This window comes from Meleagris gallopavo, chromosome 7 (assembly GCF_905368555.1).
Source record: "Meleagris gallopavo chromosome 7, MGAL_WU_HG_1.1, whole genome shotgun sequence".
NCBI classification, from domain to species: Eukaryota; Metazoa; Chordata; class Aves; order Galliformes; family Phasianidae; genus Meleagris; species Meleagris gallopavo.
Genome location: NC_139410.1, coordinates 14,455,980 through 14,474,069, shown reverse-complemented (window position 1 = coordinate 14,474,069; position 18,090 = coordinate 14,455,980). Strand labels below are relative to the sequence as shown.

Sequence of the window (18,090 nt, the reverse complement as noted above, 5' to 3'; positions counted from 1 at the left end):
CATGGCACAACAAACACACAACTGGTCCCACTTGGCCCTCTCACGAAAGTGAGAACTGTGTGACCTACTTAAGCGAGGTAAACAAGTTGGAAGCGCTGAGATCTCCTCCCTACCCCTTCGCTTACTTTTGACTGGAGCTGGGTTGTTAAACAGATATGGGCTCGCTGCTGACACCCGATGGAGCCGAGGCATGACTATGGCAGAGGAGAACAGGCTATCATTGTTCCCTGCTGATCCACAACCCTTCGGGATCTACAAAAGACAGCACATTTCATTTCAGAATTTAAGCATTACCTATATTAAAAACCCTTCTCCTCCCACCCTTTCACACTCTTTCAGTGGAATTTCAGATGGACTAGTACACTCAACCACTGTGAGCCATCCACAGCAAAAACACCCATTGCCATATATTAGCAGGAGTGGGCAGTCCAACCCTCATTCCAGGCCAGCGCACATACCAGAGTAGGGAGCAGAAGTCATCCTACCGTGAGAACTTTTTGAATGAGTGCATGCCTACTCTGCTAGACATCTTTGAGGGGAAAAAAAAAGTAAAAAAAATCAAAACTGTGTGTGATTCTGGAACTCATTTTTACTGCTATGGTCTACCAGAGGGTCTGGGCCTGGGAAACAGAGTGCCATCTGGTGATAGTGTCTGAACCTTTGGACAACGTCACCGTTCCCATGTCTTAGAGTGGTTTCCATATCTTCCACTAGAAAGACATACAGTTTCTTTTGAGAGTTGGCCACTGTTCCATAGGATTAGCTCCTGAAATGCCGTCTCCTCCTGACCTCTGCCATGCGAGTGGGGATGACAGCCTGAGGTTGTTTCCTGCTAAGGGAGAAACTAACAGGAAAAAGCAGAGGTTAAAAGGAGCTAGCTGGCTTGCCTTGCCTAGATCTGCCATGAAACAGCATAGGGGAATGAAAGCTTGAGGAGGGTTCTTATAGAAAGACACAGCTGTGAAGAGATGTCTCAGCTCAAAGCCCTAAAGGAATTACTTTCAAAGGCATGGCAGCCCATCCTGTCAAACCAGAGGTTTCATTTTTCCACAGTTCAGTACCCAGTACTATATTACCATCAGAAACCTCCATTTCATACAGAGACATAGTAGGGAAGAAGAAACAGAAACTATGGTGCCAGTGTGTCCTTGCTGAATCTGGCTGTTGATTGCAGGGAAAAAGGCACACACTAGAGGATATGCATTCTCTGGAGTCTCCCCTCCACCCCAGGACACAAAAGCCTACCTCGGCCCCACATTCATGTGTGACAATTTCTTCAGGCTCTTCATACAGAGCACGTAGCTACAATACTGTGCCCAAGGTACTCAGGATGCTCCAAAAGTAATGCCTCCTGTTGTAGTTTCCATGGAAACTACACATGGAAAGAACACAATAATGCTCCTTGATAGAGCAAACTCTCATCTACAAAACATTATTCTTCAACAGTCACCACTATTACCTACGCATTTTCACCAGTAAAGAATAAGACTAAAATCTGCACCATCGGAGGTGATACACTGTTTGTTACCACTGCTGGAACCCACCACCCCACTATGCTTACATCCACTGTTTGGTCTCTGTAAACCTTTAGCAAGTGTTAATGAATGTCAGTGCATGCCGCTTTCCTCTGTATGGAGGAATTCAGTGATACCTTTGCTTCATAGGTACTTCCATGTCAGATGCCATTTGGTCAGACTGTCCCTTTGCTGCCATCTGTCACATACTACACAATGTAATGGAACATTCATAGGAAGATCCAACCTCTACTGCCATATCACCAACACGTGCCTCTGACATTATGGGTCAAAAAAATGAAATTGAAGGCAGTACTTTTGGAGCAGCCCTTATACAATCACATTGCTTCAAACTTTTGAAAATTTCTCCACCATCCCTTTGTTACATGGAAATCTTTTTGAAAGGCAGATAGATAATGCACCTTGTTGATGCAGCAGAATCTGCAGGAACTGCATTTTAGAATCTGACTTGCTGTGTTCTAGGCACAAAAATAGCACACATAACTACCTCATAAGCTGCACAGATTTTTCTACATGTGATCTGACATTTAGAAAATACTCTGTAATTAAATCCCTTTCTCTGAGTTACTCTTTCTCACTATGCTAACATTTCTTCTGTTGGCAGGAGATTTGATTAACTGTATTCAGAGAATGAGCTCAATCTTCCCAAACTTCCTTACAGCCCACCTGTTTGACACCATATGATTCACATAAATATTTTCACTGCAAGTTAAACTCTTCAATTCACCAACTGGTTTCACCACACCTCCTTGGTTTTCTCCTCCTTTCTTCTTGCTGAGTACTGCTCTTCAGATCTCACTGCTGCATGTGAGGGGGGAAAAAAAACCATTACCTAAGCATCCTAAGATGAACATGATTTGAGCTGTACTTTTTATATCCTGTGTCTATGTGTAAGATTTCCATGACTATAACATCCCACTCCTGACCATTATAAGGTTCACTTCCACCAGGCTATGAAGCAGGGATGCAGCTGTCACCCCCTCCCAGCACAGGCACCCACACACACACTCAGCACTGACAGCAGCAGCCATTTCATCATGTTCTGCTTGGGAACCATGAACCTTTTAAAATGCTCACTGGATCACTTGCAAGAAGACAGTTCAGTGGCAGATGTATGGACACATCTACTGGGGCACATAAGTCCCAGTAACCAATAGCTGGAGAAAGGGTCACAGCTAGTGATACCAATTGAACCCCTTGTAATTCATGTTTCTCTCACCTGCCTGAGCAAAAGGCCTGGCATCTTCACGAGAGGTAATGCATTATGAAATGCCTACAAATAGCTGCAACCTAACAAATTGGCCATGTATGATGAGTAGAAACAAAAACCTTACAATGCTTATTGAGCACATGGCTCACCACAGCCTTTTGATGCCATTTTGATGCAAAGCATTAATAAAACCTTGGTTACAGCAGAGTACCTTACTGCATTTCTTTGTATAGATTTGTCTTGGAGAGAAGGAAGGCCATGCTTTGAGAAGCAGTGAATGATACAAAGCAGACAGTGGGGCATCACATTCACATCACCACTACAGATAAGTGGAGTAGCAGTCAGATGTGTTAAATACATGGTACAATCTTTATCCTTCTGAGACTAGCTTGCAGCTATCGTCTCATAGAGGCATGCAGAGCAGCGTAAGTGTTCAGAAAGAGAACAGTTTGCACTTAGTACCAGTTTAGAATATGGCTTGTTCCCAAGTCCCTGAAAGCCAGGCCCATATCACCACACGATCCTAATAAATATCAAGTAACCTTGCCCTGTGTTTGTGAAAATGCACAAGACACCATGAAAACTACTCTTTTATGGCAGACAAAAAACCCTTGACCATAGAATATTAAGAGACGCTTATCACTTGACTGTTGCTTAAAAAAAAAAAAAAAAAAAAAGCACCAGAGAGTCCTGGCATTGTATTTTAGAGAAGCGTCTTACTGGAGCTTTGCAATCCACTGGAACTCTGCACCTTCCAACCCTGCAAGACACAGAGATCACCAGCAATCCACACATGCCAGGAGAGTCAGCAATGACAGCAGGAATGTGCTGCCGCTTGCCCAGCATCTGCAACTCTCCCATGGAAAATGAGCAATGAACGCAAATAAAGCCCCCAAAATGAGATGGTAAATCATGCAACGCAAACCAGATAAACTAGAATTATCGTCAGTATCTGGAAAATTAGTTAGCTTAAGTTTTCTAACTATTAAAAAAGTAATAAAAGGGGCCGTTAACTTTGCTTCCTTATATTTTCCACTTATTTCCTCAGCACAATTAAAATGTAAATAAAGTGTATTTCTCCTCTGCATTCAGAAGGATTTTGAATTGTGACTCAAAATTCTCACTGTACTATATTCTCATAATATTTGCTGTAATTGAGACTCATGCAAACTGATGTCACATCTAAGATGAAAAAAGAAACCCCTTGCCTTAGTTTTCATAGCTATTTTGGGCTCAGGCTTATCATTAATTCATTACGTATACTAAACACATTTTAATATACCCTGTACACATTCCAGCATAACTAGAATTTATATTTTATTATTATTACTACAGTCCCACCAGCATCTGACTTCGATGACTAGTTGAATTGTCCTCTCATACAACAGAGTCAGATGTTCTCACAGGTTCCTTTAACAATTCCCCTTCAGGTTCCAAAACACCCTTCATCACAGAGAAATGGTTCTGATTACCACGACTGAGATCTGTACAAGGACATCCATGAGAAGTTGGAAATCAAAATCATTTTGCCTGCTTATTTATTTTTACCTGTATTTCCAAAGACAGTAAAACTCTGCAAAGAAAAAAAAAGTGCTTCTTCCTCCAAATGAAAAATATCTCGAACTCAACTGACCCCCATTTTATTGTTGCAAGAGTCTCAAAAGGTACAAGAGACAGCCTTTGAAGTTGAGAATCACCAAACCTTTTCTTTTATCCCTGTTTCCTTTGCACTTTAGCTCCTGAGTTCAAGTATCAGTAGTGAGTCCAAGTGTAGATGGTGTATTGGCTAAGACAAGAACAGACATCTGTTACATTTTGCAGTATTCTTAAGAGATAGTATTTATTCCATTCCTTAAGGAAGCCTTGTAGTTCATAAAAAGGATTCAGAAATCCAGCAGATCCATGCAACCAACCTAGGAAACCACTGCTATTTCTCCGGATACGTGACCAATTGGAAAAATCACAAAGTGCTGGTAAATAGCTCTTTACAACCCTGATTTCCAAAGAGGTATGGAATTCCAGAAAGGAAGGGGAAGAGTGCAGAGAGAGAGAAGCAAATCTGGCATAGCCCAAGGTATTGTATTGGAGACAACAGAATGAAAGTCAGAACCACCAGGCTAGGAATGCCTGATGACAGATAAGAACGACCTCAAGACTGGACTTCATACTTGGAGCCACATTTAACATCAGAGCTATTAGGGTCACGGGTTCTAAGTCATGCACACAGCCATTACGTGAACAAGTCAGAACCCCCTGATATTGCTCTGCTTTTGCATATGTTACTGAGAATAAAAAACCCACAAAATCTTACTGTTTGTAGCATGTACTCATCAACAGGAATTTATACTACAGGATGTTAACGACTATAACTAGATGTGTATTACAAACAAGCAATACAGAATTGGAGATGCAGTGCTTATTAATAACTATAGATTTCACGTAAAATTCTGCTTGCATTTTATATTAAATATACACAGACTCCTCTTGCTTTGGATGTTTCAAAAATCAAGTTATCCAAATATTAGTTATATTGTCAACAACTTTCTCAAGTGGAATTGAACAACCATATCCAATTTTAAAATACCAAATTGAAAAAGTCTCTTTACAAGTATGGTCTGTGAAACTTCGGTTGATTTTTGAACTAGTACTAATGTAATACTGTAGCACTGCATTAATGTGTCAAAAAAAATAATTGGATTTCCCCTGCCAAAATAGCCCAAGAGAGGAAAAAAATTATCTTTATCACTTTCTCAGACAAATCACTAATATTGACTTTTTTTCTTTAATGGAAAATTTGCTTTGACACATCAATTTCCTGTGGAGAAATTACGGGAAACCTGAGACAAAAAAAGTAAACAAAATATTTGAATGACAGCTGCATCAAGAAAACCCACTAAGTAATAACAAAGCCTGCAGGAATCATCTTCACTGTGAGAAACATATAGTGAGATAATACAAAATACTTAAATCTTCAGTTGTTTGTTTCACATAAAATACTCTAGCACAGTCAGATATCACAACGCTTTCCAGTAAATAAAGTATTGAATTTATGCAGATTAAGTCCTGAAGAGTAAGAAGTTCACTAAATTATGCACACAACTGATTATTTTTTTTCCATTCCAATTATCTTAAAGTATCATAGAACGGTTTGGGTTGGAAGGGACCTTTAAGATCATCTAGTTCCAACCCCCGGCAGGGACATCTCCCTCTAGACCAGGTTGCTCAAAGCATTCACAACCTCACTGGGCAATATGTCTCAGTGACTCACCACCCTCACAGTAAAGAATTTCTTCCTAATGTCTAGTCTAAATCTACCCTCTTCCTGTTTAAAGCCATCTCCTCTCATCCTGTTGCTACATTCCTTTATAAAAAGTCTCTCCCCAGCTTTCTTGTAGGCTCCCTTCAGGTACTGAAAGGTCTTCCCCTTAATAAATTTCACTATTACATTCATGGTTTTACATTATGAGAAATTTACATTTCTCATTAGATGAAAATCTAATCTCAAAGTTACTTCTATCAAGTAGAAGTCCGTATTATTCAAGATTCCCCTTTCAAAAAGAAAGACAACAAAAAAAAAAAAAAAGCACAAAAGAGGTCTACTAGCCCTACCTGGGAAGAAACAATTATTAATGTAACATGGATTTATGCACAGACTGTCTTACCTTTGCACGAGTTCCTCTATCAGAAAAAAAGGTGGCATAGTCTCTCATTCTCACGTAACAATTTAGAGTAGTTCACCTTATAGCCACAGTGTGTTAAACTCGTAAGAGAAATGATGCAGATGTAGTAAGAAACATCACTCTTATGGTATATTTATCATTTATCATAAAATATATAAAACAAATAACATCTGAGAATACAGGCCAAAACAACTTTATATTAGATTTCAAAAAGATGGTTTTTATTAAGCACAAACAGCTTTTAATACATTATCAATACAAATAGGAAAACATCTGTTTAATGAATCTGATATATCAAAGATTTGATGGCTGGTTGCATACTGGCACAATAAAAATGACTTTTTTATTTTAAAGTATTTCAAATTAAAATTATAGGGTCACCACTGTCTACACTACAGGCATTTTACCTGCAGTCTAAAGTTACTACATCACCTGGGCATGGGGAGAAGCAAAGAACTACAATTTTATAATATGGAACTCCTAACTCATTAGCACCATTCAAAGCTTGCATCAGCTGTTAAGCTAAGTAGCAGCTGACAGGTCAGGTAAAGCTTTACAGCAAATTTCAGTGCAAAGTTTACAATTCTTTTTTCATAAGATACTTGGAATCTATGGTTTCATAGCGTGTTAAATAATTATGGCTTGATAGATGTACTGTGTTAAGATGCTGAGAACATCTACTTTGAAAAAAAGATGAGACAATGGCTGTGAAATGCATTTTAATATATTATGCCAAATTCTGTAATATGCAAACAACATGCTGGATTACAAACTGAAGTCCTATTATGAATTGATAGACAAGGGTCAGTATTAGCTCTCTGGGGTAGTGGCTTCTGGTTGTCTCAGCTGCTGCTTTTTCAAGCTAACTAGCTTCATCTTCTCTCTAATGTGTTCTGCTGCAGAAGCCATATCACTCGGGCTCCCAAAGTACTGCTCAGAACTACAAAAGACAAAAAAGCTATCAGTGACAAGTAAAAAAATACATGAGTATACACATGAATAACAATCTAGAAAAAACAGCCTAAGAAAAATAGACACTTTTCTATTGAAGTTTAAAGCTTTGTGGACAACCAATCTTGATAGTATCATTATAAATAGCAAATTACTCTCTCATACCCAAGAGATTCTTTCCACAGCAGGGCACTGTTCTGTATGCTCAATGAGAGATTACCAAACACTATTTTTTCCATTTCCATTTTCTGGTCGTCCCTAATCCAGTCTTGGGGTTCGAATATTGTGACAGTCAAGAAAATGAGCCTGAATGAATCCTGACCGAAGTTATTCAATTGCTGTCTTGTTGAAGGGCTCTGTATACAAAGTCAGCCAGATGCTGACAGTCAAATTATGTCATCTCTCTCTCAAACTGAAAAGAACGCACGGCTGTTAAAGCTGATTTCTTCCCATTCAAATATAACAAAAGACATCTGAATTGTTAGGGAAACTACTAACCAAGTTGTCAGCAAAAACAGGATTCGAACACAATAAATCTTTCACAAAAAGAGTAGATATCAAATCTAATTATCATGCAGAGAGGTTGAAGTTTGGAAACAATGGTAGGACAGAGGACTTGGGATGGAGTCCGGTCTGGGCAAAAGCAGGCGGAAAATTTATTTCATATAGAAGTAGATTAGTTTGACCAGAGATATCTAGAAAGGGAGCAGATTGAACAGCTGCAACTGAGACCACAAATACTGGCAGACATTTTGCCTGATGAAGACTAGAAGCCATAAGCAGGACAGGAAACACTGACCTGGGTTTTCAAGGAAGATATCGACCAAAGTCTGAAGTGATAAAGAGGTTGATGAAGATTAAAGAAGCATGCTTGCAAACATTTAAGAAATTATGCTGATCTTGGCATTTTTTAAACTATTTATATGAATGATGGAACCATCTGCAGGTTTTTTTTTTTTTTTTTTTTGCTAAGTGCTTTAAAAATAGAAGGACTAGGGAGGGTTAATAGGTTATCTCAGGATTTAAGACAGTTAAGATTCCACTTTTGAAAAGGGGGACAAGAGGAACACAGCTAAAATGCCAGAGGCCAAAAATAACACTCAGGACTCAGTCAGCCTAAAACATAGGGATGTATGTACATAAAATTATAGAAGCATTCTATTAGGACTGAAAACTTGAAGTCCAGTGCCTTCTCTCATGGGAGATTTTCCAGGCACTAAAAGGTGAGTCAAGCTCAAAAAAAAAGATAAGAAATGGTAGTGTTTGTTTTTCCTTTAACAGTCTCTGCAAATTACACAAGTTTTAAGAATAAATTCTATTTACCGGGTCATTACGGATGTAAAATCCGCTATACAGAATTTATACCAAAAATACTTAAAACGTAACAGTTTTTGCTTTTTCTCAAAGTTGTAGTCTTCCACTATTTTCAAATACCTTAATAGAAAGACATTAAAATCACTACTTGTTCATCTCCTGATACACCTTCATGGGTAGTACTTCTCAGCAAATAAAATTATACTGCATAAGGTAAGTGATCTTTTAGAAATGACAGAATATTAATTTCCGTGACAGCTTCTTCTAACCATTTTTCAGATTAACTTCAGTTAACCAACCTGACATCATCTCAAAGCATTCAAAAAAAAAAATATATATATATATATTTTTGTGTATATATATATATATATATATGTATATATGTATATATATTTTCTCTCCAGGATTTCAGACCTCATTCATTACCGAGTGGTCCGTGCACACCCAGAGATCAGTTCTAGCTAGCTTATACTCAGATAGAAAAAATTAACCACAAAGTTCTGTGCCACAGTGGACAACTACACTTGTACTGAATATAGAAAGTGGTTTTTATAGTGGCTCAAATTCCATACTCAATTTAGTTTTGTAGCCTGACAAGGCCACTGATTTTAAATTGGCATTAATAGTTTATGAGGGAAGTAGAGTTTTAGTAGATGAATAATCAAATGTAAGTTTATCTTCAATGTATTGGCTTAAGATTTTAGATGGCTAAAAGTTTGAATAAATCTGTCATAAAATGCTATAATTCAAATGACTTTTTTTTTTTCCCCCCCTCCAAGGGGACACAGGATCTGGTCACTCTTATGTGACTTTAAATACTCCACTGGTGTAATGACAGCATATATTTAAGTTACAGGGTGAGAAAAAGTTACTAATTGGAAAAATTAGGCACGTTGTCTTTGGAAACATTGAAATTGGACATGCCTATTTTCTGAGAAAAGATGGAAAAAATTATGACAATTAGTGCATTACCTTTGTAATTTCAGAAATAAGCACTCAGGATTCTTCTGCCTATGAGACCATTATGAAACATTTTAAAAAGGATATTAAAAAGGCATTACAATAACATTTTGCATACCCATCAGGATAAACTACAGGCACTGTTAATCTGTCCAACAGCGATTTCCCAACTGCTTCAATTTCATCAAATTGGTCCATTTCATTAAAAGCTTCAGGCTGCTCAGGACATTCTTGCAAAATCTGTTAAAAATGAGAAACAAACGTAAAATAAGGTAGACAAGCAATAGCATATACTTTTATACATATTTCAAGTGCTAAAGTGCCATTAAATCTCAGAGTGAATGTTCTTTCAGCATCTTCACTACCACATTTAAATGAGTTCAAAATATTCATAGAATTCCAGAAAAATACAGCAATTAAGCTAACACAGAATGAGAAGATAATGCAGGGTACTACTATTCTCATCATTGCTAAGAATGAAAAAATCTTGCTGGACAATATTTCAACAACAAATTTAAAATGCATAAATATAACCTGCATCATTAAGCATGAAATACAATTACATGAATTATAAAGGGTCTATTAAAAACAACTTCAAAACAAAAATCCATACCTGGCAGAGAGCTCCAGTGAAATTATAAATTTAAATACAAGTATTTCTAGACTGTATCGGAACCCAACATTTGTACTTATTTTCATCTACATCTCCCTGACTTTTTTTTTTTTCCCTAATTAACAGCATAATTTCCTCTTGGTCTCATTAACAGGCCACAACAGTGCTAGTAGAATTGTGCTTTTGAGCAACAGAATATTTTTAGCTATGCACTTTTACTTAAAGTTGCCTAAAAATATAGCAATTCAGTACTGCAGTAACAAAAGAACACTTGTAATATGGGCTAAGACAATCAACTCTAAGTTTACGATCCACTAAATTCTAATTTGATAACTACTAAAACATTCCAGCCATCTGTGGCAGCATAGATAATATATTCCTGCTTTCACAAATCACCAGCAACTCTCAATATCCACAGATTCAAATTATTTTCTATAAATGCAAACAAGAAATGAATACAAGTCAAGAGCGCATGAATCACCTCTGCATCTTATGCTTTCTCTCAATTAGAGATTATTTTTTTTCCTGTACCATGTCCAAGATAGGCTTTTCTTTTGCACTTGTAAGAAACTACATTAACTACCTCAACAGCAGAGGTAGATACCTTTCAGAAAAACAATTCACAGTATTGTTTCACAAAAAAAATGTTTCCCTGGCTGAAAGGCTGTACTTCTCATGAACTAAAGAAATGGACATTCTCAGGAATTCAGGCATTTGAAAATTCCCAGTTTAGCAACTGCTCTTCATAACAGTGTTGCTAACTTCTGATTCTTTGCAGCTTTTAGCAGCATCCAGCTGGGCAAGTCAGTGAGGATCTTTGTTGTAGGAGTTTGAAAACCGTAAGACAGCAGTGTGCTTTGAAGGAAACAGAGCCCCTTGAATACTGAATTCCAAGTGCAAAATATGAGGTACACCAGTCCGAGCAAGCACAGAAGGTGATGAGTTTCTTACTCACAAATTTTGAGAGAATACCACACAGAACATACACACAGCGTAAGAGGCAATACTCCCTGTAACGCCTCGAAGTTCTTAAGTGACATCATTATGGCTTTGTATTAAACCTTGCATGAAAACAGGAATGAAGTGTTTCTTACCTTTAAGAATTTTAGCTTAAAACACACAGAAACGTTCAAACATAGTATTAAAATAGAAATGAAGTTCTCCATGTATATTACATTTTGCTTGCTTAAATTCTCACAAGAAAGTTTTCTTCCTAAAAACACAACACTCACCTTTTCAGCGCTCGAATGAAATGCAACAGCTGTTTCCAGCCTCTGTACTCTTTCTTCAGAAGTTAATGTGAACTGCTTCCACACTCTGTTCAATCTTGGAAGTGTGTCCCCTGAGGACCTTGAAGTGCATCGCAGGGACTGGCACAGCACAACTGTTGCCTGCAGTAACTGTCTCCCATAATCATAAGTACTCTAGAAATTGGAGAGCAGGAGGAATGCATAAGATATACTCAATCTATGCATTTAACTGAAGAGCTAGTTATCTTAAAACGAGAGCAGACAAGCTTGTGAAACCAACTTAAATTCACATAGTACTTTGAATTAATCTGCTCTACTACAAAATACTGCTGAATTGTGAATAGCTGCCTGGACCTTATACTGTATGCTTGGCATCTACTGCTAAGATAACCATCTCACTGACTTCATTATCACCACGTTCCTAGTCACACAGCACCCAGGAACTTCATGGCACACCAAAACAACAGCAAGCTATCCTCTTTTCATACTTAGTTCTAATTCCTTATTCTATCGTCACTATTCATCAGAAGAGGGGTATGCCAGTGTAACCAATAGAATTTGAAAATACGTTATTTGGTAATTGTGCATTAGATATTTCTAGAAATAGTATTTATTTGAAAAAGATTCAACTTTTACATATTCTACTCTTCCTTGAAATTCAAATCATTCCTGACATCTGTTCACAAACAAGTGTGCAAACATGCCCTACAGCTTCAGTGAATTCAGCAGACTTGTACAGAAGGATTCATTACTTGGCGCCTACTGTCAACAATTGAAAGTTGTCAGTTCTGACTAACCATTATCTCTGAGGAGCTGAACAGACTCTAGTACCAAAACCTCCTTGTGCAAGATGACTAACATACACCAATAATCAACTGTCTAGAAAACCAACAGAAAGACAGGCTCTGCTTCATGAAGTACAGCACAAAATAAACTCAAACTGAGTGACTTAGTAATGTTTCATTATTTTTGTTTGCAGTCCTTCAAAAGCTGCTGTAAGGACTGTTTGAAAAACATGACCTTAAAAAGTCAGTGTGAACTTCAGAGTTCTGTGTTTTCTATTGCCCATGCAAAACATAGTAAACTAAGAACTGAAGTATTGGTTATGCTGACAGTTCACCAAAATCTTCACTTCAAAATCTCATTAGGCTCATTACTAACTCATTATTTATTCATGCAACCATTGAGGCGAACAATGGAGACAAGTAATAGTTGATCAATTCTTGTACATATAGGTGCCAATTCTATTTGGATTTCCTGAAACTAAAAAAACCACACTAATAAAAATAATTCAGTTCACCTGTGCAACATCAACAAATTTTCTATGTTTCTCCAGTAAAACCTTTGTTTCTTGAGCATCATCTCCTAGTCGGATGTGTGTCTTCAGCAGAGCATCCAACAGCTCGCTTAACCATTCCACTGCCTTAAAAATAGAAGTAAATTAGAAGCATAAAAGCTAGGAAATTAAAAAGACATTCATCCAGAATAGTCAATTAACTACAGTACTACATACTTTTGATCTGGAAACAGTTAAGAGGTATCAGTTAAACTCATATATCATGCATGATATCCCCTAGAACACTGCTTACTATCATTGCTATATCCTTTATTATTTTCACTTTACAAATTCACTAAATAAAACTACACTTGCAAGTGACAGAAATAATACAGTACAATTAACTCCCCTCCTCCCCCATACATCTAGCCAGCATAGTCATATATTTAGGCCAGGATGATACATTTCTGTTGTCCTTTCCATACCTGAGCAGCATCTTCTTCGCATTTAAATAGCTGTACCATCTGAAGCATCTTCAGTCGTCGCACATCTACCATGTCTTCGCACCTTAAACAGCAGCACAGTTAGACTTGTCAATGCATGAAGAGCAGATAAAATACACTGAGTATTACAACGTTTTCACTATGCAACTATTCATTAGAAGGTGATTAAAACATTCTATATCCTGCTTAGATTAACCAAAATAAATAATAATAGTAAGAAAAAATAAGCAATAAATTAAAGTGAGCAGTACAAGCCACAGACATCGTGATTTTAAAGAGTCCAGGCATAGCTACACTACAGAAAGTAATACCCAGCAGTAGCTATATAGCCTTCTAGCTGCATTTCGGGTTCCTTACCCTGTTGCAATGGTTAGATTTATAGGTCAGAGGTTTACAAGTGTAAAATAAACTGTTTCTGCTATTGAGCTACTTAGGAAAAGCTGGATTACACCTAGTATCATTCTGACTTCTACTGTCAGTGGGTGGCAAAGTTTTCTTGTTAAATAAAATGAAAAAAAAAACAAAACAAAACCAAACCAAAAATGCAGCATGCATCTTTATATCTTTCTTTTTAGCTAGCTAAAGACTGAAGTGATTGAACCTTTATATGCAGGAAGCATAAAGTCTTACAAGACTAATTTTGATGATGTCCTTTGCTGTAACTTGTCAGGAACCATCTAAAAATCTAATTCATACAAAAACCTATTAACATTCTTTTGTTCTAAATGAATAGCATATTACTTTTTTTTGGTCCAGTTAGAATACAAAAGTACAATCGAAAGCCATTTTAATAGCAAGAGCTAAACACTAAAGCATTTAGCTGAAAGACCTTTCTGCTTCAATTTCAGAGCCTGTTAAGAAAACAGCAAGATTCAGTCTCTTGCATCACACAGTAAATAGAATCACTAATGTCAACAACAGATTACACTATAAGCGAATGCTAAAGATCATATGCATATATCTGCTCTTTTTCCAAACTGTTTGCAAACAAGCACTTCCAAAGAACAGTTATTAAAATATTGTGTTTTGTTAAGCACCCTGCAGTGTTGTGATGCTTACATAAAGAAAATTCATTGCCCTAATAATGCACAAAAAGAGTCTGTGCATTCCAAAACAATAAATAAAGCAGCAAAATGCCAGCAGAAATGAACATTTAAATATGCGTACAACAAGTGTAATAAATGAGAAACATTCTATTAATTCGAGGTGAGATCTCACAAAAACTACTACTAAATGCTATAAAGTGATATATTGTTATCATATATTTTTCAATGGGGGAGGATAATTTAGTAATTAAATTAATAGAAGTAATAAGAAAGTTTTGTCCATTTACAACTTAAGACAATTTTGTTTTCATTCTATGTAAAGTCACATCGATACCTTTGGTAACAAATATCAGAAGGCAGAAATAAATCACATTTGTTTCCCAGACATTTATTTTCTATTTCCTCCCACAAATATCCTTTTAAATGGGAAACACTGCTTAAATCCCTTCTCTGGTGCATGCTTAAATGAGAAAACTCTGGTGGTGTGATAAGCATTACGTGGTTAGTTAGCTTTTCTTTTTATCCAGAATAAGCTACGCAGATCAGTTTCATGAATCTAATGAAATTAAAATTAAAATTCCCATTTCTTCTCACCACCTGAAGGATACTACAATAGTAAGACTAATAAAATGCACAGATTCTGTTCACTCTTTATTTGAATCTCATTTAGTTTCACTTGAAAGTGTTGAAATATTACATTAAAAAAAAATCTATTTTGCTATCTGAATATAAAAGCAAGCAAAAAGTTCCAGCAACCACCACAACAGCTATGAAAAGCTACAGTTCAGAGACAGGCACAAGTTGCATCTATAAAGACCTCTTGCACACTGTTCCTCCCCAAGTTAGTCCAAATTCTTCTTGTACTAGTTAAGCTTAAACAATCCTGTAGCAAAGACTTCCACAGCTTAATTTTATTTGTACACTGTGTGAAGCAGCATCAGCTTCAGTTATCAGTGTTTCTTAAGTCATTTCTAGCCAATATCTTCCACTTCTGTACTGAAAGAAGCAATGAAAAAACCTATGCCTAACTTGTCCCTGCCTCACTCTTACAGACCTCTATCTGTATTTTTGCATGTCTCTTCCAGACTGAAGATTTTTGTTAAATCATTAATCATCTGGAAGTTTTTTCACACCTTTGTCTAAGCACTTAACTTTTTTTTGCCCTCTAACTTGCTACACTTCTATCAGAATTGTATAATGCTTAGAGTACAAACAGACACAGATCTATACAATGGTAGCAATTTAGCCAATTCAATACTACTACATCTTAATGAGAAAAGAACCAGTGGAAGCTTGGAGGATGAGAGTGGTGGCAGAACCCATTCTTCTGGGAATTTAGTTCTGCCCCGTATTTTCCACTACTAAGATTTCATCCCTCACCTCATCGTATTCCAAAACTCACAGAAAAAGACCAAAAACATTCTGAAAGTTGAACTCTTGTGCCTCCACCATTTGCTGGTGCAGGGGAAGGGTACAAAGTGAGACCTGGCAAAAGCTCAAATTTCTTCTCTTTAGGAGTGAAAATGCCACATTCAAAAAGAGTTTGTGAAAAAGAAAATGAGAAACAAGCTGGAACATAATTTCCACATAACTTTAGAGCTATCATCATTACTGCAGTATTAGCATACACTGCATCTCAAACTGCTAGCATAAAAGCTCTCTTGCATCTGTTCCAAAACTCCATACAAAGGGAATGTGTCTTAAACATTTATGAGTATAGAAAAGCACTCAAATACTGCCACCCAACACTGAAATGAATTTAGGAATATGCAACAAATTAGGCAGGGAAAGATTGTCTTGTTTAAGTGTATCACAAATACCATAAATTACAGTTGCACTACATCCATTAACTGAAAGTAAAGCAAAATAGTCTCTCTGAAAATATGTGTTTTGAAGTGACTTGTTAGTACATGAAAATTGTAACAGAACTGTTTTACCTTTGTTTTCTAAGCTGCATATCTTCCATCACTCCTTGGATATGGTCCACATTTTCTTTGTTTTCAATGGTCACATCTTTTCCATAGGCCCAAGATGCCTGATTAGATATCTGATCAAGAAGACTTTGACCTTTCTCACGCAAGCCTTGCAAACCTAAATCTGAAGAAAAAAAAGCAAAAAAATTTTAAAAGGTTAAAAAAAAATAAGAGATATATCCATGACACTCTAAGCTTGTTAACCTTCTCACCAAAAAGAGATAAAATGCAATAGAATCTATGAGATGGAAGGCTGGAAGGAGATGAGAACATTACTACCTTTGTATTTCTTTACCCTTCCTTACTTCTAAGTTAGAGAAAGCACCCATCTACATTAACAAAGAAGTAGTGCTTCATTACAGATGAAATGCAGAGTAGGTATATAGTAAACATGTAAAACAAGAAAGCACTTCCAGTACACTTCCTCAGACAAAACAGTATCAGCAAGTCAAAGGTAGTTATGTGGAGCATTACTTATCTTTCGATTTCTAGTTATTACCTTCTTTTTCCCCGCTATTTTGTTTTAAAGAGAGTATTATTAGTGTATGTAAGTTAAATGCAGAAATATTCTGCTTACCAACACTCTTCAATTTCTCTTCCAGTAATTTTAAAGTTTGTTGAATTGATGCTCCATCTGCTGGTGCCACATCTACACACAACATTCCTAGTAAGCCATCCAGTTGCTGAGATAACTAAAGTGAAAACCAACATATTGCTGTTAAAAAGAAGGGGCTTCAAGGTGCTCAAGTCTGCAGTGTTGCTCCAAATGTTTGGGGATGCGTCATTTTACAGGTTTCTCTTTGCTTACAAAACTCCAAGAGAATATATCTCTAAATGGGGGGGAGGAGAGAAACCTAAGACTCCTTACACAGCTATAAGAAAGGAATAAATGTCAATCTTAAAAAGAACCTATGGAAGATCGTATCAAATTCTTCTCAAAATTAGAAAAAAAAGTGTGCCACAGGTAATACGTATTTCAAGAAAAGCTAGAGCACTTTTTCATTATTTACTACTAGCCATTCAGTGATGAATGCTATTGAAATACAAGATATACTACAACTTCTCTCCCAAAGAAAAATTCTTTTTCTCACTGTTTCAATCACTAAATGAAGAGTTACTCCATTTTCCAAGTAACATTTTATGTTTTATCCCCCTTCAAACTTTCCCAATGTATTGAACACTTACAATACTATACTAATAACACACTAAAGGTGAGTCCGTGAGAAGCAAAAGGGAACAACTTACATCTTGGGCAACACTGTGGAATTCAAGTGCTGCTTGTAATAGATTCTGCCTGAATTCTAGCTGACTGGCCTGTCGATAACACACATCACTCAGCTGTTGCTGCAATGCTTTTAATTCCACAAGGTCCTCCTCATCCCCGCATTTAGGAGGGCTGCAATCTGCTGATTAAGTTCAACATAAACAGCAAACCACTCCTACAAATAGAAGATAATTAAGCATTAAAATAATATCAAACAATTTTCTTTTAAAAAGGCATACATCTACCTGCAGATTAATACATAATCAGATTTAAAAGGGATCTTAGTCCAGCTTACACTATAATTATCAATTCTCACACAGGAAGGAAAAGTTTCCATAATTTCAAATCAACTTAAGAAGCAATTAGTACATATTGAAATAATGCATGTACTGTAACTTAAAAAAAATAATGGTGCAGTAAAATGGGAAGATTACAAACAGTGAGTAGCATGGCTTGTAGATCACAGCACAAACTTCACTCAAATTACATCACTGAATCAACAGAAGAATCTCCCC

General features: G+C 36.7%; 1 protein-coding gene across 1 annotated transcript in view; it reads right to left on the bottom strand.

The window, feature by feature from the left end:
• Positions 1-6,618: 6,618 nt before the first annotated feature.
• The window catches only part of SESTD1 (SEC14 and spectrin domain containing 1), a 51,686-nt gene continuing 40,214 nt past the window's right edge, over positions 6,619-18,090 (bottom strand). Inside the window, 9 exon segments of the mRNA XM_085227695.1 lie at positions 6,619-7,365; positions 9,769-9,890; positions 11,496-11,687; positions 12,814-12,936; positions 13,275-13,356; positions 16,276-16,435; positions 16,889-17,003; positions 17,557-17,696; positions 17,699-17,750. Coding sequence (XP_085083821.1) covers positions 7,236-7,365; positions 9,769-9,890; positions 11,496-11,687; positions 12,814-12,936; positions 13,275-13,356; positions 16,276-16,435; positions 16,889-17,003; positions 17,557-17,696; positions 17,699-17,750 — 1,116 coding nt within the window. The 3' untranslated portion in view covers positions 6,619-7,235.